The 25554-nt window shown below is 43.6% G+C and overlaps 2 protein-coding genes across 8 annotated transcripts; one reads left to right on the forward strand and one right to left on the reverse strand.

Moving 5' to 3' along the window:
• Positions 1 to 651: 651 nt before the first annotated feature.
• On the reverse strand, positions 652 to 12790 carry SC5D (sterol-C5-desaturase). 2 transcript variants are annotated; one of them, XM_053269148.1, is made up of 5 exons: positions 12653 to 12790; positions 10234 to 10451; positions 9342 to 9474; positions 7767 to 7867; positions 652 to 5092 (listed from the first exon to the last, which is right to left on the reverse strand). In XM_053269148.1, the coding sequence occupies exons 2-5, from the start codon at positions 10441 to 10443 to the stop codon at positions 4643 to 4645; spliced, it is 894 nt and encodes a 297-aa protein (XP_053125123.1). In that variant the 5' UTR covers positions 10444 to 10451; positions 12653 to 12790; the 3' UTR covers positions 652 to 4642. The 2 variants fall into 2 exon arrangements, with proteins under 2 accessions (XP_053125123.1, XP_053125122.1); XM_053269147.1 differs by lacking the exon at positions 12653 to 12790 and adding an exon at positions 12379 to 12528.
• LOC128333574 (uncharacterized) lies at positions 8212 to 25548 on the forward strand. Of its 6 annotated transcripts, XM_053269153.1 has the most exons (6): positions 8212 to 8341; positions 9213 to 9347; positions 20020 to 20140; positions 20859 to 20974; positions 24045 to 24128; positions 25435 to 25548. In XM_053269153.1, the coding sequence occupies exons 3-6, from the start codon at positions 20083 to 20085 to the stop codon at positions 25447 to 25449; spliced, it is 273 nt and encodes a 90-aa protein (XP_053125128.1). In that variant the 5' UTR covers positions 8212 to 8341; positions 9213 to 9347; positions 20020 to 20082; the 3' UTR covers positions 25450 to 25548. The 6 variants fall into 6 exon arrangements, with proteins under 6 accessions (XP_053125128.1, XP_053125127.1, XP_053125125.1 ...); XM_053269152.1 differs by lacking the exons at positions 8212 to 8341; positions 9213 to 9347 and adding an exon at positions 12513 to 12681; XM_053269150.1 differs by lacking the exons at positions 8212 to 8341; positions 9213 to 9347 and adding an exon at positions 13022 to 14183.
• Positions 25549 to 25554: the final 6 nt, after the last annotated feature.

The following is a 25554-nucleotide window of genomic DNA, read 5'->3' on the forward strand; positions in this document are numbered from 1 at the left end:
AAACTTGGCTTCCAAGATCACCACCTACAGGGCTTGCAACATTTTACAACCTCGAATCTCAGCCATGTTACTCTGCCATCTTACATCAACCTATCAACATGTTCATAAATTGCCACCTTGTTTCAACTTCACAGCACTCCGCATGGGAGGGGAGGCTCCACTGGACAGCGAGTGGTGTGTGGGCATTTGGACTTAAGGCAGAATTTTCAGGAACCAATATCGTAATGTCCGTAGACTTCCTGTAACCTTTGGCCCACTCTAATGTTCTGATGCATCTCGCAACCACCAACCCGTCAATGCTGAACATTCAAAACCAGTCTTTGTTGATTTGAGTCCCCCCCCCCATGGACTTTTGGGTGGGGTTCTGACCCATTTAAATCAATGGGGTGTTTGCCACTGACTTCAGTAGGCCTTGGATTTCAAACTTGTGTTTGTATTTTAATTAGTTAGGGGACCTCCCCCCAGTAAAAAAACTGCAGCATAAAGAGAGCTCATTAAACACTTAATACATTTCAAACACTAATGAAATATCAGCTCAAATGCACATTTTATGACCAACCAATAAATAGGGGGCAGCTAATTAGCCTCTGGCTGCCTTGTCTAAAAGATAAATTGAAACAGGATTGAAAGAAAGTATTACAATTGAGCTGCTGATATTGCAAATGTCACTTTAATTCAGTTACAGGGCAATTAGTGTGGCCACTTCGATGCCTGCATATGCACAGCTATAGTAATTACAACCAGGTACAATTTATTTATTTATTTATTTAAAAAACTATTTCAAGGAAGTGCCAGTTGGACAGCCACAATGGGGAGATAAGTTGTCATCCAAACTTGACCATATTGTCCGTCTCAAGAGGTCATTAGTGCTCTGCAGAATGAATCCCAGACACTGGAGCATACGAAACTGTGTATCATGCCAGGAGCTTTTTCAGACAGCAAGCTTTACCATGGGTTTACTGCAAGGCTTTACTGTGAGTACTGCATAAGATGGATACTCAGTCGCAAAAGAAGGATTTTCCCACCCCAGACATAAATTGGGTGAGGTTCTAATATGGATAAAATGTGAATCGTATGTATGCAACTCAAATTGCGTTGTGTTACACGACTCGAATCATGTGTAAAATGCAAATCGGGTCTGAAATATCGCAAGGACTTTGGGATAAATCTGGCCAGTGTGTGAACAGATCCATCCTCTCAAAGTAAAGTCACGGTAAAGTTGCCATTTCAAAAAGCTCCAGGCCATTGGTCTACCTAACTTACTTCTTGCACACTGACCAGCAGTGGCTCTCCAGTTTCATTTAATCTGACCATTTAAAGAACACTATGAGCTTTTAGCATTGCATATATTTTGCTTTCTTTCTCTTGCCTCTGAGTAAGCCGACAGCCTCTAGTTTGTCTTGAAAGCTATTCCATTTCTGCTTAGACTCAAGTGCTCCCCCTCGTGTCCAACCTGCATCTTTTAAGCTGCTATACTAAATCAAGACATCCATTACCTTGTAGGAAATGATTGCACCCCATCAACTAGATGTACATCCAGGCCCAAGATATGCATTTTAACTTCTACTTTTGCATTGGATTGTGCTAGAGTGGATGGTTCCCACAAAATCCCCATAACCAGTCATTCTACTTGGCAGATGTCAGGAGGGAAAGAGAGTTAGGCATCAGCTACATCTGCGCTCTTCCCTTCCATAACAGATCCTCTATCATTTACTCCTTAAACTCAAAAGCAGCTTTAAGTACATAACATTTTAATTGCCAGGAAACATTAGCGTGAACAAACAGGTAAACAATTCCATTTCACATTTAGAAACCATCGTCACCTTTTATTAACAATGACATGCAAAACCCTTCTATGTCCTCTTCGCCTTTTTTGCTACGCAACTCCAAAGTTCAATAAGTAATGGGCTGAAAGTTTGACTTGCTCCTAGTCACTGTGAACTGTGGGGGAGAAGCCTTTCAAAAACCTATGATCTTCTAACATGACCAGGAGGGAGCAGCAGGTAGCTGTGAAGATTACCAAGGGGTTACTAGATACAGTGAGAAAGTTCCTCTTGCTGCTCTCCTCCCAATAGTTGCCTCCTTGCCCCGAATCACAACCAGCTGACCCTCTCTGACAGCAACAGATATCTGTTGGTTTAGCAACACAGCAACAGATATCAACCAGCGGTCCTCCAAGGATGTCTGTTATCTTCAGCAGCTGCCTCTCTAGTGCCCAGCTTTTGAGGAGCCCTACTCCACTACCAATGGGTGTGCAAAAACAACCTTTTGCAGTTCTTGCAGAATACATATAAGCATATTAAGGAAAAACACAAGGATCCCAGTTCCTTTGGCAAGGGAGAATTATCCATGATTCTTCAAGCAGCAGCAATTAAGTGAAAGTGCAGAGAAGGGAGGTTGTGGCGTTCTGCATAAAAACTCCAAATTCAGGTTCCCGGCAGACTTTCCCCTTTGTCATCCTTCACAGCAAGTTGGATGCTGAAGGGTAAAGGAACTCCTCTTCAACTCTTCAGGAACTGCCCATGATAAAGGCTAGTAGCTTTAAAAACAAACTTGAGTTGATCCTAGTCTGTATATACCACCAAATGCCTCTGGTGCAAGATATGAACGTGGCCATGTAGAAGTCATCATCATAGAGCCCAATTTCCCCAGACAGAGGGTATGCACCTCATATAGAGGAATCCTTAGGTTTCAATTCACTTAAGCTTTGGAAGGGCAACCCAAACAAAGTTTCAAATAAACATATTGCATTAGTCAATGACACCTATATAAATAGGTGGGATCAGGGTCTGAATATGGTGAGGGGAGCAGTAACTCTGCCTTGTTCTGTATAGAAGAAACATTTGACCTTTAGTCCTCAAGTTATTTTTTGCTGCATTCCCTAGTTCTGGGTGCAAGGCAATCAACCTTACTTCTGTTAACCACATACCCTACCACCCTCTGCAGTTTCAGAAAGCTCACATTCACAAGCATTTTTTTCTTATTCACTGAAGGCAATTTTGTAAGCCTACATTTAACTTAATATAACACAACACAACAGTATTCATGCTTTGATCTCCTGAAAGCATTTTATGGGCAGTTTCACAACCTGGTTGAAAAGAATAAAAACTAACATCCTTCAAAATATCATAAAACAGAACTTTTTTGTACAATCTTCAGTAATCTATAAATTTATCAAAGCAGTAAAATGTAGCATGGTGAATGTCTGCTGAAACCATTTCTTCTGTGTTTAGACTTCAAAATGCACATGTAAAAGGAAACAAGCAGCAATTTTTTTAAAAAGAGAGAGAGAGTGCCAAGGAGACACCTTAGACTATCTGCTGGGCTCAGCCCACCAACTGAATTTCCCTGTGCAAGCCCCACAAAAATGAACTGAGTGGCAGAATTTTGTGGTGTGTGTGTGTGTGTGTAAAGCAATACTGTACAGTCTAAAAATGCTGGCAAAAATCTGTGAAATATTAGAAGGCTTAAAAGAGAAGCTAGCTACACAAGAGGGTTCAGTTTATTTTAATTCCTTGAAAGGGGGGAATTTCACCCAGCAACACAGTTTCCCCCTCCACTCCTAAACCCCCTGATTTTCACAAGCTTCAGAATAATTGGTCATTCTTCATCTGAAGCTAAAGGCACTGACAGCCTATAACGCAGCCAAATATTTTATGGAAAAGCAAGGTTATAATGCCCTCCAGTGCAACTCACTGCAAAATGCAAGCCATAGTATTTCTAAAAGCATAGTAAAAGGCATCTTGAAAATAAGCCAAGTTTCTGGACTGCGCTTCTTCATTTCTTTTGTGATGCTTTTGACTGAGGGACATCAAACTACCCAGCAAGGGTCTATCCTGCAACATCAATGGTAGCAGAAGCTGGGTAAGCTACCAGCACATAAGCACTTGGCAATTCAGAGAGAACATTGCAACACAATAAAAGCCACAAAAATTTAGGGGGGGGGGTTGTTAAACAACCTACAAAACAAATATGGACATGTCTATGCTTCATGTGAAACTGTTCCTCATTATCTTATTGCCTTGACAGATTGGTGCATGTGGAAAATGCATGCACCACCTGCTAGAAAATGACAGGTATATTGTATGTTTGATGTCGGCTTTCACTTGCAGAATGAACAATTAACATGCCGAGTTCCTTCCTTCTACTAAGTGTCCATTTTCATTCTAGTGAATGCAGTTGCAAAGGCAGGTATCATGTCTTAACTACATGGCACTGACTTGCAGCATCTTGTTGATCTGGGCTCAAGAGTTGCAGTGTTAGCTTCACGCCAAGAAGCAAAGGGCTTCTAGTCTCATTTCAATGACAACAGCAGAAGTCACACGTTGGATTTACGTATCATGCAAGAAAAGGGAAGATTCCCGAATTAATGAGCCATCACTAGCATCAAGGCCACTTTCTCCATTACTGTATCAACGTTAAAGGCATTGCTGTGGAACTAGATCTTGTTTCTTTCGGCTCACCAAGACCAGCACTCATTACAGAACAGCTCAGTTCCCAATGTCAGAATTCCATCAACAAGATTCCACACGTGTCTACACTGCCTGGCTTCCAATGGTGTTACAGGAGAGGGTGCCCTAATCTTACATAGTTCTTTACAAAGATTATACACCAGGCTTTAAAACCCAGGATAGAAAGCAACCTATTTATTTTTAAGGCTGTCTCCTAGCATGTCCTCATCCCCATGGCCATTTCTCAAACTGTTCAATTTGCTCTCTTTCAGCTTTTTCAGAAGATCGTGGGGGCCCTTTCCTTCAAAAGACGAAGGGTTTTTGTATGAACCCCCAATTCTATCCCAGAGCGTGAAGTACTGGCCGTAGTTGTAATCGAAGTATAAGTGGTGGTCGGTGTGATGGGCAGACCCATTGATGATCTCCTTCAACACGTGAGGAACACGGTAGTCCCCATCATGAATTGAGATTGTCCAGACGTTAACGAAAATATAAAGGCCCAAGTAGGTCACCTTGTGCAGAGGGAAAAGGAACGGGTAGATGTGATAAGGGATGCTTTGAAGGAAGCCATCTACAGGGTGGAAAGCATGGCTTGCGAATGGAGTTGCAATCTTCCATAAGTGATGAGGCTTGTGTAAACGCTGGGGAACAAAGAAGAGGAATTAGTGTCTTTAGGACTGAAGAGGAAAACCAACTGAAAGCCATTGTGCTTTAATGCCTTCTTTGCTGGGATATCCAACAGGCCTGGAAGCAGGCACTCACCTAGATCACCTGTGGCAAGTGAAGTAGATAAACTTTTTCAAGTGTTTTTGGTTGGCCACCAACATGCCATAGATCATAGATGTGTGGAGAACAGGATGGGGCCACAGCTCAGTGGCAGAGCATTTGCTTTGCATGTAGAAAATTCCAGGTTCAATCCCTGGCATCTCCAGGTAGGACTGGGAGAGACTCCTGCCTCAAACCTTGGAAAACTGCTACCCATCAGTACAGAAAATGCTGAGCTAGATGAACCAATGGTATGACTCAGGAAAAGGCAGTATTCTAAGAGCGTTGTCACAGGCAAGACTGGACTGGGCCTCCTTCCAGGGTAGGACAGAAGCCTGCAAGGACTGATATGGCCCCGCCTGTTGAGCAAGTAGAAGGAACCACCTCTATATCAGGGTTCCTCCTCCGCTGAGGGAGAATATGGTCTACTGTTGTGGTTGTTCCATCTCAAAATAGATAACATCATGTTGGGGAAAGACACAGAAAATGGGCAACTAAAACAATAAAGGGATGGGGACATTCTTCCTATGAGGAAAGGCTAAAGCTCTTGTGGCGGGGAGAGGAGACTACTATGTGATAGAAGCATATCAAATAATGAATGGAAGGGAGTTAAATCCATATTCTAATGATGGGCTGAATGAAGAAATACATCCTTTTGTTGGGTCACATGCTATATCAATTTCCTCTCTCTCCTTACACTGTTCATACTTCTATATCACTACGGTATGTGTTGTCATCATTGTAACAACTCTTTTCCCCTCCCCTCTCAATCTTTGCCTCAACCAAAAGACAACTGACATAAAAGGTACTTGGTGATCTTGGACCAGTTACGGTCTCTCAGCCTGATCTACCTTACTGGACTGTGGAAAGGATAAAAGGGGAACAAGGTGTGCCTCCTGAAGCTCTTTAGAGGAAGGGGCAAGGAAAAGTGTATTATTGTAATAGTGTTACAAGGTTATCATCTCAACTTCATTTGCTTTTTAACTTCCTAAGGAATTTAGCGTATTTATATATCGCCCAAAACTCATCTCTCTGGACAGTTTACGACTGAAACACAGATTAAAACATTAACACAATTTAAAAACAATGACAACTTCTGTAAGTTTAATTAAAAGTCTGAATAAATACATCTTAAGAACCCTTTTATAAGCCATCAGAGATGGGGAGCAGTGTTCTATGTTTTCCCCCCAACTGTGTGCGGAATGAATTTTGTTCTGGGCAGCAGTATCAAGGCAGCGTGTGCGCATGTGCATTCAGAATGGGGCCTTCCTGATTCAACCTGAGCGGGATCTAAAATTAAATGAGCCAACATCAAAAAATGTCTGAGCGCACACACATGCACACACCTTAAGAAGCAACACTGATGGGGAGGCTCTTATTTCAGCAGGGTGCTCATTCCAAAGCCACAGGACAGCAATGGAGGAGGCCAGTGGCCTCCAATAAGGAAGACACTCAAATCTCCCTCATGAGTTTAGCTACCCTTTTAAAATATTTCTCCAGCTCCACAATACCCACTTCTCTCCTCAACCAGCTCATGGATGATCTTGCACAAGTGCAATTGCACTCCCTGGGCTACTGAACAAGTGAAGGGTCATAGTTTTTGTTGCTCCTACAACACTGCAGTGGACCACCACAACAGTGGACAAGGCAAGAAAGGATGCACCCAGGCCAGGGAGCTCTTGTCCTCAGCTCCTGAAAAGACCAACAGCTTAACATTCTGTAATTTGCTTCTTTTAATATTGTAAACTGCTTTGGGTGCCTTTGTCAAGGCAGAAAGGCGGTATAAAAATGCAATAAATAAATAAAAATAAACAGCTTGATATTGCACCCAATTCTATCCACAGTGGGCCACAGAACCAGGATGTTAGCATTATGCTTCTACTGCAGTCCTTTTTATTTCCTCTGTAAGCTAAATCAGCATTTTATCCTTGAATACCAGACTCAAATTCACCATCTAACAACAACATGGTCAAAGTATATATGTAATCTCTTCTGCCTAAAATCTTATCATCAGTAGTTTATAGCAATGTATAATACATAACCTTTGAACTGAGAGAAAAACTCCTCCACTCCAGAGAAGCAAAAGAAAAGAAGCTTGGTGCATGTATGTGTGCTGCAAACATTCCAGGGGCTTCTCCATCCCACCCTGTCACCACTTATAACTATAGAACTGAAAGAGGGTGGAGAAAGCTGTACACAGGGTACAGCATGTCGAATGCAGCATTTCCCCTTATCATGGCTGATCTGCATTTGCCTGCAAGAAAAGCATTTCTGGTTTAGGCCAACTAGTTCAGTGTTCAATTTGCATCAGTAGCCAGCCAGAGGCCTCTGGCTACATACAGGCAAGGCATGAAGGAAAAGCCTACTGCTTTTTGTCCCCAGGATCTGGTATTTAGAGATATACTATCTTTATATATGGGTATTTCAACTATCTTCAGATCTCTTACTGCATATGGATTACACTCCCTGGTTTGAGATGCTTGTTTGCATTTCAGCGGTGTGTTAGGAACAAGTTTTCTAAATGTATCTTACTCCAATGATTGGTCGTACCTTATAGAAGACTTTGTGGTGGAGAAATCGATGAATCCAGTAAATGCACATATCAGTGAAGAAGAGGAAAGACAGCATGCTGAGGATAACACCAAACCAGCCTAGGTAAGGTGGGGGGAGGGGAAAAAAGGGTAAGATCCTCCACAATATAAGTAGATGTATACAGCGCTGGTATTACGACAACCAAAATTAAGTTCTTGAACTTTATGTACAGCTGCTTTTATGAACCACCTTCCCCGAGGTTTGGGTTAATATAGAACAGGCTTTATATCCAAGCAAGCAGGGTTCTTTATACATTTTAAAAGGCTTTGCAACCCTGAAGCTTAGAACATGAAGTGCAATCCTAGTCAAATAAAGTTGGTTTCCTATGCCAAAATGATGAAACAGTAAGCAGCTGTCTCTGGAACACAAATTGGCTAATCCAAAGAGACTGTTTCCACAGTCTCAGCCACCAATTAATAGCAAAACATTACCAGACTGTCCCGGAATGGCTGCCTGGGCCTCCCCAGGCAGGAGGAGAACTCTTGCAAACTGGAAGAGAACATTGAGTCTGTTAATCTATCACACCATCATAGGTATGTACAGGAAGGCTGGCTACTATGCTTTTTAAAATTTTATTTTAAGGGTAAATCACTCCTACAGGCTTATTTATCAGGCTGCTTTTACAAGTTAAAGCATATTAACATGATGTATTGTATTTCTGTTTCTAACTACTGTACTCCATTCAGAGAACTTTCATTCTTTGTCTGGAATTATACTGCCACATATGGCTTATAAGATATCGATAAACTAGTTGATCACAACTGCATCACTAATGCGAAGATATGCTACTGGATCTTGAAGATTTTAGAGACAAGAGTTTTAAGTAGGGGAGAATTAGGTGGCAATGGTTTGGAGAAAGGATACTGTTGAACAGGAAATAAAAGGCAGTTCTTCTAAGGGGCTAATTATATACCAGGAAGCATCCAGACTAGTTAGCCACGATGAAGCACAATTCAAGTCAATGAGGCAAAGTAGCCAGGGCCAATTTAAGACCTATTAATTTCAATGGGGCTTAATCATGACTAACTTCACCTGGATGCTGCCCATCATGTAGAAGGTGTGTGTATTAAGCTCCAGTGCTGTAGTTTTTTTTTTTAAAGCAATGGCAGCTGTACAGTAGAGAACTGATGGAGGAACTTAACCCTTCCACACCTGTGTCTGTCTGTCACACACACCTCACAGCAACTTCCAGTCATGAGGCTCAAGATGTGCATTTACTCTGACAAACATGCACTTTAATCATGGGTGGGTGCAGGGGGTGGAGGAGAACTGAGCAGGGAAACAGCAAATGGGGAAAGGTTAAGTATCCCTGCTACTTCTGCATTCTCAACCCACTCCATTCCGCCAAGTTGTTTTTCTAAAATATAGACAGTACTGAGACTATAATACACATAATTTTTGCAGGTCGGTCCTAAGAAAAGGAAACAGATGTTGTCCTAGGTACTGTAAGAAATGGCTATGCTGGGTTAAAGTTAAACTTTTGAGGCAGACTCCCAACACAGCTATGCAGATGCCAAGTAGTCGTTTTCTTACCAAAAGGTGAGTCTTCAATGTTGTCATAAAGCTTGCTGTAGCCTCTGACTTCAGCAAAGAAAATAGCAACAGTGGGCACGCTGATCCACGGCAATGAATTGAGAGCGTATTTTATCTCACGTTGTACTTGATTCTAAACACAGAAGCAGACACTTCACCATAATACCACTTATCGTATATGCCTGTCAAAACTCAACAGCTCCAAGCACACATGATCTTGCAAGATGGGATAATAACTTTGACTTGTTCCAGAGAATGGAAGGCACTTTGGCTTGCCTACAAGACAAACTGGTTTAGATCAAGGCAATTAAGTCATCAAGAAAAGCTGGGGGAATTTAAATCACTGACTGAAATTTTAAAAAAATTATGACTCCGATACTCACTAAATAAAATGCATACTAACTGGTTGCCAGGTAGAGTCATACATCTTAAAACAGAGTACTGATTCTGAGGTAACTGCAGTAATTTGGTAGTTGCTAAGTATAAAAGAGGAGGAAAAGATCTAGCCCCCAGTATCAACTAAATAAGCTGCTATACTGAAGGATGACTGATGGAGTTGTATCATATTACAACGAAAAATAGCCTTTCATAAATTCATAAAATCTATTTCATAAATAGTTGGAGGAAACAATTAGAGCCTAAGGAACATGGGCGTAGCTTACATTGGACAAGGGGAGAAAATCACACCTGGGCCCACATGGTTTGAGAGGCCCCCGAAGGCCGCCCCCGCTGTCCTTGAGTCACCCCTGCTGCTCTCGCCACTACTTCCCATCTGACTCGGTATAAGGCGGCTTCCTATGTTCCACCATGTCATAGCAATTCCTTTTCTTCCTTACACCTACATCAAAGGAAGAGACATTTCAACTAGCTGCAAGATTGAAAGGTTACTGACCTCTAAAAATTGGGGGTGTTCCTTTAGTGAGTGATCAAATATGAAGTAGTAGCTGAGACTCCCAAACAGCAAATAAAGGATAAGAGCACCCAAGTTTGTTATAACAAAGAGGCTAATAATCTGCCGAAAAGGGTGATCTTCAGGCCATGTTGCTGGATAAATATATGGCGTCAATATGGAGCTGTCTGCATAATTCAGGACAAGATCCATTGTTGTACCTGCACAAGACAAACCAGGAAAGAAGAAGAATATATAAAACTGTGAAGGCAAAAGAATGAGAAATCACAAAGATACACATAAGCCTACTGGTAGAGTTCTCCCAGCCCAAGGCCAATAGGCTCAGTGCGCACCCAGCATAACCACATAATTGCATGAGTCTCTGCAGTGCCACAGAGAAGCTATTTCTGTAGGCTGATATCTTTATAATCAGCCAGCCTCTGAATGCATCTGAAACTCCTCATGACCCTAAAGAGCTTGGAAACTAAGCTATGTAACCAACTGCAAGGAGCAACTAGAAGATTCTACCACACATGCCCCCATATACCCCTATTATAAAATGTGTGTGCACATTTGAGTTGTATACTGCTTGTGTGAGCCAATCTTAGCTGAAAAGCAGGGTATGACTATAATTAAACAATGCACTCCCTCATTCCATCTAAGTCAGCAGTCAGCAAAATGTTTGGGGAGTTTCCTTAGAAACAATCCAGGATTCCTCTGCAAGAGCAGCCAAAATGGAGGACAAGCTTTCTGAAAAGATAGCTTGCCCAGCACTGCTGGTCTGGCTGTGTAATGTGCAGCTGAAGAAGAGGAACAATATCTTCTAGGCTGCACTATAAGTTAACACAGGGTAAGGCTGAAATCTAACAAGATTGCAAACCAAAGGTTCCACAGACTCACAAGAAGTTCTTGGCAGGCAAATGGATGTAACACAGTGTGGTTTAGTGTAAAAAATTTGACCACCCATCTTAGCTTGTAAAGAGGTTTGGAGAGTGGATCTGACTGTACAAGGAAACAGGGATGATGGGGGTGGGGTGAAAACTGCCATTCCAAGAAAAGAAAAGAAATCCTCTCTTTTGCATTCATGATCACTTTAACATACATACATGGATGGCCTAGGCAGTACTAACTTTATGTAGTAGTGCACCATTTAAGGATTTATGCTCCCAGACCTTTTTTGGGGGGTGGAGGGCGGTCTTCAGGAGGTGACAGACTTGTTTCAGCAGATATTCAACCTGTCCAGAGGTTCATTTGTCCTCCTGGTTTTTGAAATTTGTCTGCTGTTCTGTTTTAAACATTGTTTTTATCAAGTATGTTTGCTACTAGATTGTTTCTAGGAATGTTTGTATCTTGCCTTTCAACTTTTATAACAGAAACGTACAAGGCTGTTAACACAATGGGTAGAAACAAACAACATTGTTCAAAGTCTGAGAAATACAATTAATTAAAGGGAAGAGAGAGAGAGAGAAGAGGAATGAGCCTCTCCAGGACACGAAGGTTGTTGTTCTGTGTTGTTTTTTTAAAGAGCACAATAATAGAAGCTCATCTGGAATGTATGAACACAGATTAGTAATAGTATCATAAAGCTCAAGAGGATGCCAGCATAATTCACGAGCAGAGTCAAGAAAACTGTAAAAAGCAAGAGAGCTCTCTTTAAAGCCTTGTCCACATTAAGAGAACAAGGAGGAGCAACAACTCGGCAAAACATACACAACTTAGCTATACTGCAGTGAAAAAGAAGCCAGAGGAACACACTGTTAGAGACATAGCAGTAAAAATGAATTTTAAAAGTAGGAGGCCAGCCAGGGAACTGTTTGGTCTACTACACAACAAAGGAATAAAAGGGCTGTCAAGTTCATTTTTTCTGTTGGACTCCATCGAGAAAGATATTGGATAAGATACCCACACCTCGACTGATCCGCTCTGCACCCATGTCTTTCTCAATATTAAGCAATTAAAATTTCCAGGATTGCTTTCAGTCGTCTCCCAGCCCAGAGACTCCAGGCCCATTTTGGAGGAGTGCCAATCATATCCTCACCCACCCCCCTTTTAAATGCAAGACAAAAGCTGGAAACAGCAAAAACCCACCACCTACGCACATGTGCGTGCATGGATGGAAACTCGTGAACAGGAAGGATGAAGACTCACCCCAGGAGCGTGTCAAGAGATGGAGGAGGCGGCGGCGAAGGACGACTACAGGGGGAGCATCAGCCCCGTTGCATCTTGGGAAAATTGCCAAGTCTCTTCCCACCCCCACCGCCTCTTTGGATGCGCGCCCCTCCCCCCCACCTCCGGTGGTACCTGGGCCCAGGTGTCTCCTCTCCCCTGCCCTTTCCTCTCGCCCCCCACAGCGCTCGCTCCCCACCCGCCCCTCCGTACAAGATAATCCAGGTCAGACTCTGACGCCCCCACTCTCTCTCACCTGCTGCGAGGCGGGAAAACAACAAGCAGGTAACCAGTGGGTGCGGCGGCTTCAGCCTACGCAAGGGCCGCTCTGGCCCAATGGCTGAGGAGGAGGGCGGGGCCGCGCGGAGGAGGGCGGGGTCCAGGGCGCGGAGCCGCTTGACGAAACGTCACTCCACCCGGCCGGCAGTCGCGCGACGCTCGCTCGTTAGTGGGAGCGCGCGACGGGATTGGGCGAGGCTCCCTTAAGGGGCGAACTCGGGACTTCTCATTGGAGGAGAGGCTCTTGTTCTGAGAGGGCGGGGCTGGGTGTCGCGAGGAGGGCGGCTCTGAAAGGGGGCGGGGCCGTTACCTCAGAGGGTGGAACAGTCACGCGCTAAATGAAGCTCAGTGGCGCATTTTGGGTCAATGGCGAGATCTAGTATTCACCCATTAAACGGTTTAAATAATAAATAATAATAATAATAATAAAAACGCAAGCTTTGAACCAAACGCCTACCTACCTAACGACGTTTCCTGTTCGTTTATTATTCCTGTTTGTTTATCCTTTTCACCCTGCCTTGCTTTCCCTTCCCTCAAGGAAACACGCGAGGCACCCAAATACAGAGAGAGGCATTCAGAAATTTGGTTCTCTGGCCTCAAAAGGCTCTCAAAAGGGACTTGGGGGGAAATAAAGAGTACTGCCACGTCAGATGTTGAAACAAGAGCTTCCCTCTTTCTGGCAGCTTTTTAAAAGCCACTGGAGACCTACTTTAATGTCTTCACTCACAGAAAATCCTTTCAATGTCTTTAAAGTAAAGCCATCATTTCCTACCCTGCCTCTCTAATTTTTAAAGCAATCTTCAAATAATTCTCCGCCCTGCATGTCTGGCAACACTGGACCAAAAAGCCAGTACACTTCCAATTCTGCACCAGTGTCAAAAACCTATCTGGCACTTAATAAGTATAAAATGAAACACTTTGTATTTACTGTATGAGAGGACAATTTCATTGCTCTTATGGGAAGCTTGAAAAGATGTGCCATATCTTATTTCTTTGTGCTAATGAGCCAAAGTATACTAAATGCAGTGCAGCTTAAGTGACAGAAAGATCATCGCTGCCGCTGTTGAAGCCGCAAAATGTCTTCTATTTCCAGAGACATTGCAAGCAATATCACTAATAGTGTAGCAGGAATAGGATCCATGTTCTGTTTGAATAACACATTGGGCCTGGATTCTGCAGCCCAGTCCGATCCATGTTTACTGAGAAGTAGCTACGGCTGGTTGCAAGTGGGCTTACACCCAAGTAGTCAATAGTGCATAGGCATGCAGCCTCCATTGCCTTTTGGAGCAGTGAGGAGCAGACATACAGCAGTCCTCTGTGGACGATTGCTGTGGGCTCACAATAACCATCCTTTATCTATCATGGATAGGTTGGCAATGCTATGCACATATTAGTTCTAAGCAATTCTTCCAAGACCTCTTCATTATGCAAAGATAAAATACCAGATGTTACAAGTTGAGGACCAAACTTGTGCAAAAACACCATCATCAGGTTGCTTACCAAACCAGGTATCACAACCGTGCTTAAATTCCTTTCTCGCAATATATCAGCTGCAACAACATTTTGATTTTAGTTAAAAGCCTGAGGAAACAAGTATGTCTTAAGGGTCTTTCTAAAAGCAATCAGAGATGGAGATGCTCTTATTTTGGCAGGGTCCGGGAGCATATTCCAAAGCCCTGGGGCAGCCACAGAGCTGGCCTGGTCCAGAGTCACCACCAAATGAGCCAGTGGCAACCACAACCTGACCTCCCCAGATGATCTTAATAGGCAACAAGGTTCATGACAAAGAAGGCACTCTCTGAAATATCCTGGACCCAAGCGGCTTTATAGGTAATAACCAACACTTTGTGTTTCATGCATTAACAGTTTTTAGGCAGCAGATGAAAACATTAGCTTTTCGTGATCATCTGTAACCTTTGTGCTGCATGGTTCTCAAAGCAGTTTACACAGCAAAATGAAGAACAAGCAAATAAAATAAAGTTATTCCCTGTCCACAGAAGGCTCACAACTGAAAAAGAAACATAGACACCAGCTCTGCTTTCCTTCCATGTGGAAGGGAAAAAAAGGAAATGGGCTGCAGATAGTAGAGCCCATGCACAGTCACTTAGGAGGAGGAGGGGAGGAAAAAGGAGCTTGCTGCCGCCCGGCCTCACAGCGGGCTTTCAGAAGTTAAAAAAGGCACATTCTCTCATCCTCGTCCCCCTCCCTGCAGCCAGCCACGCCCGTGCCCCATCCCACAGCTGCAGGCAGAGGTGATCTTACTTTAGGGGTCAAAAGGGGGAACTTTCCACTCGCCCGGGCACCCCCCTCCCTGCAGCAATTGCCACTGCTTCAGCTTTAAAAAAAAAATTAATTTGGGAGAACACTGGTCTCCCCCCGCCCCCAGCTACCCGCAGGGGAAATATATTCAAGTGGGAGAACATGAAAGGGCAGTGACGACCAGCTTGATTATCCCAGAGGCACTTCCAACGGTGTAAATGACACAAAGCAGGAGGCACTCTTATGCAACTGCCTCCCACTTTTGATCTGGACTTGCATTGGCTGAACGGTCATGGTGCCAAGCAAGAGAACATTGACCTTGCACATTGTTTTTTTAACTGGCTGTGTTTGACCAGTGTGGTCCATAGTGGTTAGACTCAGCTGGACCTGAGAGACCCAGCTTTCAATCCCCACTCAGCCATGAATTTCAGTGAGTGGCCTAGGAAGCCAGCCATGATCTCTCGGCATAACCTAATGTTGTGAGGCTACAATGGGTGTGGGGACGAAGGGTGGGATAAGTATAGGATTTTAAAAGTCCAGGATGCTCAGTTTGGTCATGCAACGAGCAACTTCAGTAGCTGTCTCCTGATGCTTTTGGGGAAATGAATGCTCCCCATCACCTGCTGCTGAGCTCTTTTGCCTCCCAGCCTCAATTTTCAAATTTTATATTAATTGCTATTAATGAAACGAATAGCATTACTTCTAATCTCTCCCCGAAAGCAGTGCATGCATCCCTCTGCTTGCCACAGTGAATGAGTTCACCTTTCCTGCTGCCCTCCACTGTCTGCTTGGCAACTGTTTCTCTTTGAGATTCATCTCACTATTAACACACACCATTCAGCGTAGACTTTGTCCTTCACGTTCTAATTATCTGGAGAAAGAAAAGCGGGGGAGGGGGGCAGATTGCGGTTAGTGCTGGGCACAATGAAGTGACCTGTCTTCATTGATTTGCATATCAGGCAGGATCATGTCAGGCTGCCAAGATAATCTCTACAAACAAATGTCCCAACATGTACGTTAGCAAGGAGCTAAGCAAAACTGCAATCTGCTCTTCCTTATTGGAAACCAAATCCATTACTATGCATGGTGAGTTCCCCACGACACGACAGGGTGTAATCTATAAATCATATGCCACAAGTATTTACACTGCCTGTCAATTCTTATTCCTCGTGCCCAAGCAAAGCATTTTTCCTTTTAATGCTTCTCAGCATCAAAGTGGCATTTTAAGGTCTCTCTAACAACCACGAAGCAAATCAAACTCTGTTGTTGGTCAGGCATAGGAAAAAGGGATGAGGTGGTACCTGGATGTATTTCACAAAATCCCTAACTCAAGGGTTCTCAATTTGGGTCCCCACCCAGATGATGTCAGACTACAATGCACATCATCCCATGATGGCATAGGATGCTGGGAGTTGTAGTCCAACATAATCTGAGCACCCAAGTTTGAGAAACTGTGCCCGAACTCAAAATCCAGAGGAACTCAAAATCCATATTTTTCTTAAATTTATAATTAATTGCCAAAGTTCCACAATATTAGACAAAGTCACATAGTTGAAGTTAATTGCCTTGAGTTGATTGTGGGGGAAAGGAAGAGTGAATGAGTAGAAATAAGCCACATCTAGCTCCGTATGCTTGTTCCCTTCCCACTTGTGCTTTGCCTGAAGCTGTGTGAAGGGAGGATGAGTTGAAGGGTGAGGATCAAAAAGCTTTTGATTTCAGTGAGCAGCAAGTGAGGTCTGGCTTAATCCCATGAGAAGACCTCCTGGAAATATATTTTTCCAGCCAGTTTGATGTCTCTGGGGGGGCCCTGGGGGGAGGTGTATTTGCCAAGAAGGCTGTGATGAGTAGCAAAGAGTCACTGAGCTGTGAAGGGTCTTGCATTATAGTATTATACTGGATTCCCCCCACCCCGAGATATTGATTTAATTTCAAGCAGGAATTTAATTCAAACTAGAAATCTTGGTCAACTGTTGTTGGGAATCTGTTGGGAATCAAATGTTGTTGGCTGGACTGTTGTTAGCAAGTGCTGTAGATGTTGTGTTGCTTTTGATTACAGAGTTGCTCTCTGCTGGAAAAGGGATGAATTCTTTTTAGTTGTGTGTTGTCTTGTGGAAGGAGTTGCTGTTGTGTTTGACCGTGCCTGTGCTCCCTCAAAAGGAAAATAAAGGAAGAAGAAGAAGAAGGCTGAAAGCTACGATGGATGCCTTGGTAGTGTCTGTCAATCTACTTGGCAACCACCTGGCTAAGCTTGGTTATTTATTATTATTATTATTATTATTATTATTAATTTATTAAAACTTTTATACCACCCTTCCAAAAGGCTCAGGGCGGTTTACATTAAAACACTATTAAAATCAGTTAACAATTAAAACAAAAATTATAAAGCATAAAACAATGATTAACAATTAAAAACATCATAAAACAACAATTAAATAATCAGAACAATTTAAAAACAAGTTTTAAAAAGCTGAGAAAGCCTGGTTGAAGAGATGTGTTTTCAGGTGTTTTCTGAAAATTGCCAGAGATGGGGAGGATCGTATCTCAGCAGGGAGCGCATTCCACAATCTCGGGGCAGCAACCAAGAAGGCCCGTCTCTGTGTAGCCACCAAATGAGTTGGTGGCAACTGGAGACGGACCTCCTCAAGTGACCTCAACGGCCGGTGGGGCTCATAGCGAAGAAGACGCTCTCTTAAATACCCAGGGTCTACGCCGTTTAGGGCTTGCACTTTGTATTTTGCCCGGAAACCTATTGGCAGCCAGTGTAACTCCATCAACAAAGGAGTAATGTGGTCTCTCCGAGATGACCCAGAGACCAACCTGGCTGCCGCATTCTGAACCAACTGAAGTTTCCGGACTACGTACAAAGGCAGCCCCACTTAGAGCGCATTACAGAAGTCCAGTCTGGAGGTTACCAACAAATGTACCACTGTTTTGAGGTCATTGATCTCAAGAAAAGGGCACAGCTGGCGTATCAGCCGGAGCTGATAGAAAGCAACCCTGGCCACCACCTCAACCTGAGAAACCAAGGAGAGACGTTGATCCAGAAGTACTCCCAGACTGTGAATCTGTTCCTTTTGGGGAAGTGTGACCTCGTCTAGAACAGGCAGATCAAAATCGTCTCTAGAGTTCCAACCCCGCATAATAAGTACCTCCGTCTTATCTGGATTCAGCTTCACTTTATTCTCCCTCATCCAGCCCATTACTGCTTCCAGGCAGGCATTTAGGGAGGATATGCCAACTCCTTAAGTTGACATGGAGAAGTAGATCTGGGTGTCATCAGCATACTGGTAACACCCAGCTCCAAATCCCCTGATGATCTCTCCCAGCGGTTTCATGTAGATGTTAAAAAGCATTGGAGAGAGTATGGAGCCTTGAGGAACACCAGGTCTAACAGGTTAGACTTGTATTGCTCTTATGAGTCTTGGTACAAGATTAATTTAGTCATCCAAAAACCTTCATTTAAATAAGAGCTAAGATGCTTTCAGTTTTCACTCATGGTCTAAGTCTGGAAATAAAGAGTCCATCTTAATTGCCACACCATATGAGCTGTAAATACTTCATACAGTCTTGTATGTTATGTTACCATAGCAATGAGGCTCCATGCACTCACACCTTTACTCATGAGCAGACCCCATGCCCTTATGAGTAGATCTACAACTTCTCCAGAAATCTTGCATCCTTGCTTGAGAGTAAACCTAACCCTTGCAAGTAAACATGCACTCTTACATGCACCCTTATGTGTGGGTAACATAAAGGGTGTACTCATGAAAAGGAGTGCACCCTTACACATCTGTAAATGTCTGAGCTTTGTAGGTTGACCTGCAACCTTGCAAGTAAATCTTGCACCCATTCATCAAGAGTAGGCCTACTCACAAGTAAGGGAGAGATCTGTTTATAAGGTTGGGGTGCTCCTTGTGAGCAAGGATGCACTGTCTGCTCACAAGTCTGAGAGGCTACCTATGAGTAAGGTTGAGGGTCTACTTGCAAAAAAGGATGCAAGGTTTTCTAATGAGTAAGGGTTATATCTACTCATGAGTAAAGATTCCAAGACCTGCTAGAATACATAGCATTTGGGAAAAGAATTGTGCCTTTTAGAGATTCATTCAATGGTTTTCTGTTTGTAGGAATCTGTAGGAAGTTATTGTTGCTGGTTGAGGACCTGTTCAGTTTCTGGTTGGATACTTACTATACTGTAGCATTCTGGTGAAACACTGTGCTTTGTAAAAAGGCATTAAGCAAAAAACTTATCGGAGGCATCTCTAGCGAGTGATAGGAGAAGCTGCACCTGTTGAATTTTCTGCATAGATGCATCCCAACTGAATCTCAGGCTAAAAGGCCCAGGCAAAGAGCCAGAATAATACAAGATTAATCTTCTGAAGGGAAGCTATGGGAAAGGGGGACTGATCCTACCCTAAGCTATTAAATAAGTGTGGTAACTTAATATGAAGTGAAATGGTACCAGCCAGGGGTACAGAAATATGGGAATCTGTGAATTGTCTATGAAATGGAATTGGCAGACAAATCTCTGATTAAAAAGTGGGGTAGGGGAACCCTGTACTTGTGTACACAGGCTCCCAGGAGTGTGCCTGGCTGCAAGCCTTGGTGTTAATGCGCTCAGAAGCCCCACCCAAGCTGAACATGATGCTTATGGTGTTTGTGTGAAGAGAGTCTGTCGCAGGCTGAAATGCACTCAACGTTTGTCTAGCTGAACTCATGGTTGATGTCAATTTCAGCTGAGACTGCTGTGAGTCCCATGGTGGAACTTGTCTTCTCCATCTTTGGCCCCGGCAAAGTTAATGGCAGGCCGTGATGGGTGTAGACTTATGGAGTATGTTTTCTTTCAGTAATTCACAGAAAACCGATGTATTTCCATCATGCCTTTTTGAGAAAAGATTGCAAAACAAGCACTTTCGCACCAATCCAAGGACCCTGACCTTGTGTTTTGTTTGCGCACATATAAATGCAGCCACTGGAACGAACTCTATTCTCTCCTGGAGCGGTGAGAAGCTGTATGAAGCAGCTGCTAGAGAATGCCTTATTTTCCGTGAGAAAGATAACGGGGGTGCCTATTTCTGTCTCCCCCAGGTTGCTCCCTTTGCTGCTAAACAACTTATTGACATATTTCTCCTGGAGCATTTGATAGGGAAGATGAGTTTTCAGGGCCCAAGGCTTTCTGGGAAGGAGCACTCGAGCATGGCGTTAGATAGTGAGTATTGAACTGTTGGGAGGAGGCTGAACGCATGTAACTTTGGGGAAAAGCCATAATACCTTAGGCTTATTTAATGCTGGGCATCCAAGAAGCCTTGTGCAAAATCTAAATGGCAGGGGAAGATGGGGTCTTTGATTACGTTACTGAGGAAACTCACAAAGTTGGGATCATGCTTGCCATGCCTGAAATAGGCCTGTTATCTCTACCTATAATGACCACGTAAAACGAGCTGGGTGTGCATATCTGCTGCCATATGCAGAGTGCAGCCATTGCAATTTGCATGTACCCACAAGCCACCCTAAATATAGGTTAGCAATGGTGTGCGTCTACACACAATTAATTTAAGGCACTTTGTTAGATCAGAAGACCAATTCCCTACTTCCCTGGGTACTAAGTCAGTGACTGAAAGCAACTCAATCCAACGAAGTTTCAATATGACTAACAAATGGCCTCAGCTTTCACAGATCCCTTAAGAAAACCCTCAAGGAATCTATTTTTGGGGCAAATCTAGAAAGCTGCAGTGAACTACTGTTTTTGGTAGGGGGGGGAGGAAAATGCATAACTCCTAGGAATCGTGTGTCTCTGTGGCTTGCTAACGTCTTGTCTAAGGCTCAGTTTAGACCTGTAGAAAAAACCGTGGTCCACAAGAAACCACATTTTGTGTTGTGACCTCTGAACTGGGGCTAACACTCCCTTGCCAACCTTTTCCTTCCAGGTTTGATGCTCAATATTCTCCTCGGGCAATTCCTTAGCATTCAGCAGCAGCAGCAGCAAACTACCTGTAAAAACAGTCCCCTGGGAGATTTCTATTTGAAAGCTTTTACCGAGGTGGTAAGTAGGCTCATATATTTTGCAGTTGATTGTTTTGGCTGGCTTCTGTTTTCCCTCCACGGCAGCATTCAGAGGAGTTGCAGATCCTGGCCCCTCCCTGGCCTCTCCCAGGTCAGCAATGGGGCTAATTAAAATGAAAGGCTCTGATGTAATGGTAAGAAGTTACTTAAAAGCTCCTTGCAGTGATCATGGATGGTTGGCTTTGTCCCCTTGGCTAATCATAGATTACTGCCCCACCTCATATTTAAGCAGGCCTGTGTTACATATCCTGTATTCTTTTTAACCTTCACAATGCTGAAGATGTGTGTAAACAAAAAACAAAACAAAAGCAACCTGAAAACCTTCAATTTAGCAACTGCCTTGAGAGAGTGTCTACCACTCAGGGGTAAAGTGCATGCTTTGGAAGGAGGTCCCAAGTTCAGTCCCTGGCATCTCCCTAGACACACCTCCCCCTGCCTGAGACCTTGGAGACCTCCTACCAAGCCTCTGTAGATACTAGACTGGATTGAGCAATGGCCTGATTCAGTAGATGTTCATCAGGAGCAACCCTAGCTCAGTGGAAGGACATGAACTTTGCACACAGATAGTCTCAGGTTCAGTCCCTGGCACTTCCAGTAAAATAATTTTTAGTAGTAGGGCTGAGAAGGAGTTCTCCCCACCTGAGAGCTGCAGCAGATCAGAACTGACAAATGCAGGTAGCAAGGGTTTTCAAGATAAAACATATTTATGTGAGCATTATAAGGACTCTGCACTCACAAACAGCAGTTCTGCATGGAACATAGGAAGCTGCCATATACTGAGTCAGACCATTAGCTCAGTATTGTCTTCATAGACCGGCGGTGGCTTCTCCAGGGTTGCAGGCAGGAATCTCTCTCAGTCCTATCTTGGAGATGCCAGGGAAGGAACTTGGAACTTCCCAGAGTGGCTCCATGCCCTAAGGGGAATATCTTACAGTGCTCACACTTCTAGTCTCCCATTCATATGCAGCCAGGGTGGGCCCTGCTTAGCTAAGGGGACAAGTCATGCTTGCAACCCCAAGACCAGCTACCACAAGACCAGCACAGGAGAGAGAGAGAGCGCGCGCACAGGGGTTCCCAGATGTTTGTTGGAGGACTACAGTTCCCATCATACTCCCCAGCCACAATTACCTTCAGTGTCAAGCTAGGATTAGAGAGACCAAGTTCAAAATCCCATAAAGTTCATAAGGTGACCATGGGCCAGTCACTCTTTCTCATAGCCAAGCCTCTCTCACAGGGTTGTTGAGGAGATAAATTGTTTTGTAAGCTGCCCTGAGGTCCTTGGTGGAAGGGTGGGGTTGAAAATATACCTGTATAGAAGATGACTCTGAATTTAAGATGACCCCCTTAAAAATAGAGGGTAAACACAGATTAGATGCATATTTACCAAAAAGAACTCTGAATTTAAGGCAACTCCCCAGTTTCTAACATCAAAGAACTTTGAAAAAAACCTTGTCTTGGGATTCAGGTTATTACAGTAGCAGCTGTCCTTCATGCATATACTTGGTATTGGATGTGTTTGTGTCCAGTTTAGCTAAAATGTGGTGGGATGGATTTCGGCTCTGCCACCATATTGGTGCTTTTCTGTCCAGACTGGCTCCCAAAAGGGCGTTGTAGTTAAAACCCACAGCAAAGTACAGGGGCTTCCATGACGAGAGAAATTATTTCAAGTAGTCCCATCGAAGTTAAAAGGACAAGTTGCCGAACATCTTTTTAATTTCAGTTGAGATTGTGAGCCCTTTGGGGACAGGGGAGCATCTTCTTATTTATTTTTATTTGAAAACCACTGTGAAACCTTATATGTTGAAAACTGGTGTATAAATGTTTGTAGTCATAGAGAACAGCAAGCGAGGGAGAGACTGGGCAAGCACCACTGTGCCAGCATGCAAACCGACCAGCTCACGAGCTAGCTGGCTGCCCTGCCTTGAGCCATGAGGTGAAGTTGCTGGCTTGGTTAGGGAGAGCAGGCTGAAAGACCCGTTGGAGGGGAGTAGTGTGAGTGTGTGTGGTAAACCCAACCAGCAGATGAACTTATGGTTAAGAAGCAGGGGCCTTGAGAACTCTGCACCTAGACAGCAGACTTAGCAGACATACAGCTCGCCTCGTCATCAGCTTCACAGTGGTGGTGACTATATTCTCAAATTATCCATTTTTATCAAAATATACATATATAATACCAACAGACATATGCAAATCTTATGCAAAGTGGATACTTTTTGGAGACTATTTCAATCAAAAGCGTCCTATTTCCACTTTTTTGGTGATGGATATCAACTTTTTTCACCATTTAAACCTGGCAACCTTAATGAAGGGTGAAATATGATTTGCTCACAAGCCTTATAAAAGCCAAACGGTCCTGTTATGTCTTCCTAGAGAACAAGCATTCCGCAGCACAAAGAAGGCGATTGTCCCAATCTGTCCTTGAATGACCTTTCAGCACCCCATCCTTTTGCAGCCCTTTTGAATGGAATTTCAAGTGAAGGCATTTTGCCTTTTGGCACACATCCCTGAAGACGGAAGCACTGTGCGTGCCATGAGGCTTTTGCTGTTTACTAGTGTTGGCCCTGCAGATTGAGTAGCGTATTGGCACTCAAGGACTGTATACAATTAATATTTTCCTAAGAGGGAACAGCATAGTGACATGAAGTTATTGCAAACAATGCTTGGTAAACCAGATCACCCAGTAGATGGCAGTAGAGCAGGCAAATTTAAATTCCGTTTAAGCTGCAAGGCACCCTAAAAAAAAAATCTTAAAATATGAAAGATTGTCAGAGCACACAGCTTGCGTTTCTCCAGGCTCCAGGAGCATTCTTTGGACTGTAATCAGACTCCAGTTGCTGCCACTCCTTTTGTTAAGAAAACAGTGTGGTGCACATCAAATCAATCCCTCCTCCCCTTATTTTTGGCAGTGTACAAAGCCTTTGTGATTTAACCTCACTTGTGGAAAGGCCTCGACTCAGAGTATTACACTGGTTTATTTCTTTGGCTCAGCTCCTGCCCTCACTTTCTCCCCTTCTCTCTACCTTTTGAAATGGCTCTCTGGTGTCTTTTAGGCTCTAGATGTTATCTTGGCAGAGTTGAATAAAGTGGCAGAGGAAGACATGGAAGATCTGCTGGAATATGAAAGAGAAGTTAAGGTAGGAAGGGTACCTGTGGCAGGGACATGGCTTTTGTTACACACATTTTCTGACAGCACCTGATCTACTGTTGATAATGTACACTTATGTGAAGGCTTGACAGGTTAGAGTCTAGACTACTTTGTCCAATGTGTGATACCCAGGAACCTCACATTAAGATGATGACCTCCCTTTGTTCTTGGGCTTCAGCAGCTAGACTCCATACGCAGAGGCTTCATTATTAAGCATAATAGCTATGAAGAGCTATACATAAAAACTCGCCCACAATGGTCTGTACATCTTCTTTTCCCTGCGAAAGGCTTGTGGCACCTGGCCTGAGTATACCTGGCCTGATTCTAAAAGTGGACACCTTATTCCCTTTACTGTTGAAGCTCCACATGTTTGCTCCTTTCTTCTGCTTGTTTCCTTCCTGCTGATGCCTGGCAACCTAGCCTTTTTATACCCAGCTGGGAAACATGCCCAACCTTGTTATACACCTGTAATAAAATTACCTTCTTGGGTCTGCAGGACACATGCCAGAATTAGGGACTCCTCTACCTTTTCCTCTGGTCTTGGAACACCAACCTTCCCACTTGCTTTGAATTTTTGTCAGGGATTATGGATTATTATTACCTGCCTAAAGTGGACAGTGCTTAAGGAAGTAGGCATCAGATTGAGACTCTAGACCCAAATCAGTTGCTGGAGCTGGAGGCTTGAACCACAAGCAGGGTTGCCAACCCTCCAGGAATTGGTTTTCAGAACAGGGGACTATTGAGAGCAGTCTTGCAGAGGTTAATGGTTTGATACTATGAAAGATATTGGGGAGGGGGAAATCTCCAGGAATATCAAAGTCTGAAATGCAGCAAGCAGAAGCTGCAACTCTATTGCTTAGGCAAAAGGAGGAGGCCAGGCACCTAATATTTTTATTCTAGGTCTGGCCAGACTTGTACTGCCTTCCAGTGGAAGGGACCAATAGGCACTCCCCAGCTCCTTTCTGTATCTGAAGAGGCCCGAGTGCAGGTTGTCCAGGTAGCTGTTTAGATTAGATCCCAGCCTCAGCCACTGCAGAGTTTATCACAGCATTGTGATTAATGCAGCTGCCCAACAAACTCTTCTAGAAGCTGCTGAAGGCACTGTAGGCACATGTTTTGCTGCATCTGATCACCTCATATCTATTAAACCTTAGACTCTGCATTGAGTAGTGCTAACAGAGAAAATACCCTGAACTAAGCAGATCCCATGCTCTCTTGGAAGGGCTTGTTTACATGATCAGTTATCTTGAGAGAAGTATTTAACTCATTCTCTCTCTGTTCCGCTTCATTTGCAGGATCAAGAGTATTAACAGAAGCCTCTAGAAGAGAGAAAAAGAGCCTGTGAATAACTTGGGAGGTTTGGCATGCCCATGTTTAGTTTCAGTGCAAATAAAGTAGTGCTCATCTTCTCCCGG

Source organism: Hemicordylus capensis, chromosome 8 (genome assembly GCF_027244095.1).
Source record: "Hemicordylus capensis ecotype Gifberg chromosome 8, rHemCap1.1.pri, whole genome shotgun sequence".
NCBI classification, from domain to species: domain Eukaryota; kingdom Metazoa; phylum Chordata; class Lepidosauria; order Squamata; family Cordylidae; genus Hemicordylus; species Hemicordylus capensis.

Excerpts from the sequence above, each read along its gene's own strand:
- LOC128333574 (XM_053269149.1), top strand. The coding sequence starts at position 19,744 with ATGGGTGTAGACTTATGGAGTATGTTTTCTTTCAGTAATTCACAGAAA. Across the intron at positions 20,141-20,858 it reads CTCGAGCATGGCGTTAGATA|GTTTGATGCTCAATATTCTC; the intron begins GTGAGTATTGAA and ends TTTTCCTTCCAG. Across the intron at positions 20,975-24,044 it reads TGAAAGCTTTTACCGAGGTG|GCTCTAGATGTTATCTTGGC; the intron begins GTAAGTAGGCTC and ends GGTGTCTTTTAG.
- SC5D (XM_053269148.1), bottom strand. The coding sequence starts at position 10,443 with ATGGATCTTGTCCTGAATTATGCAGACAGCTCCATATTGACGCCATAT. Across the intron at positions 9,475-10,233 it reads AACACCCCCAATTTTTAGAG|AATCAAGTACAACGTGAGAT; the intron begins GTCAGTAACCTT and ends TTCTGTGTTTAG. Across the intron at positions 7,868-9,341 it reads CATTGAAGACTCACCTTTTG|GCTGGTTTGGTGTTATCCTC; the intron begins GTAAGAAAACGA and ends CACCTTACCTAG.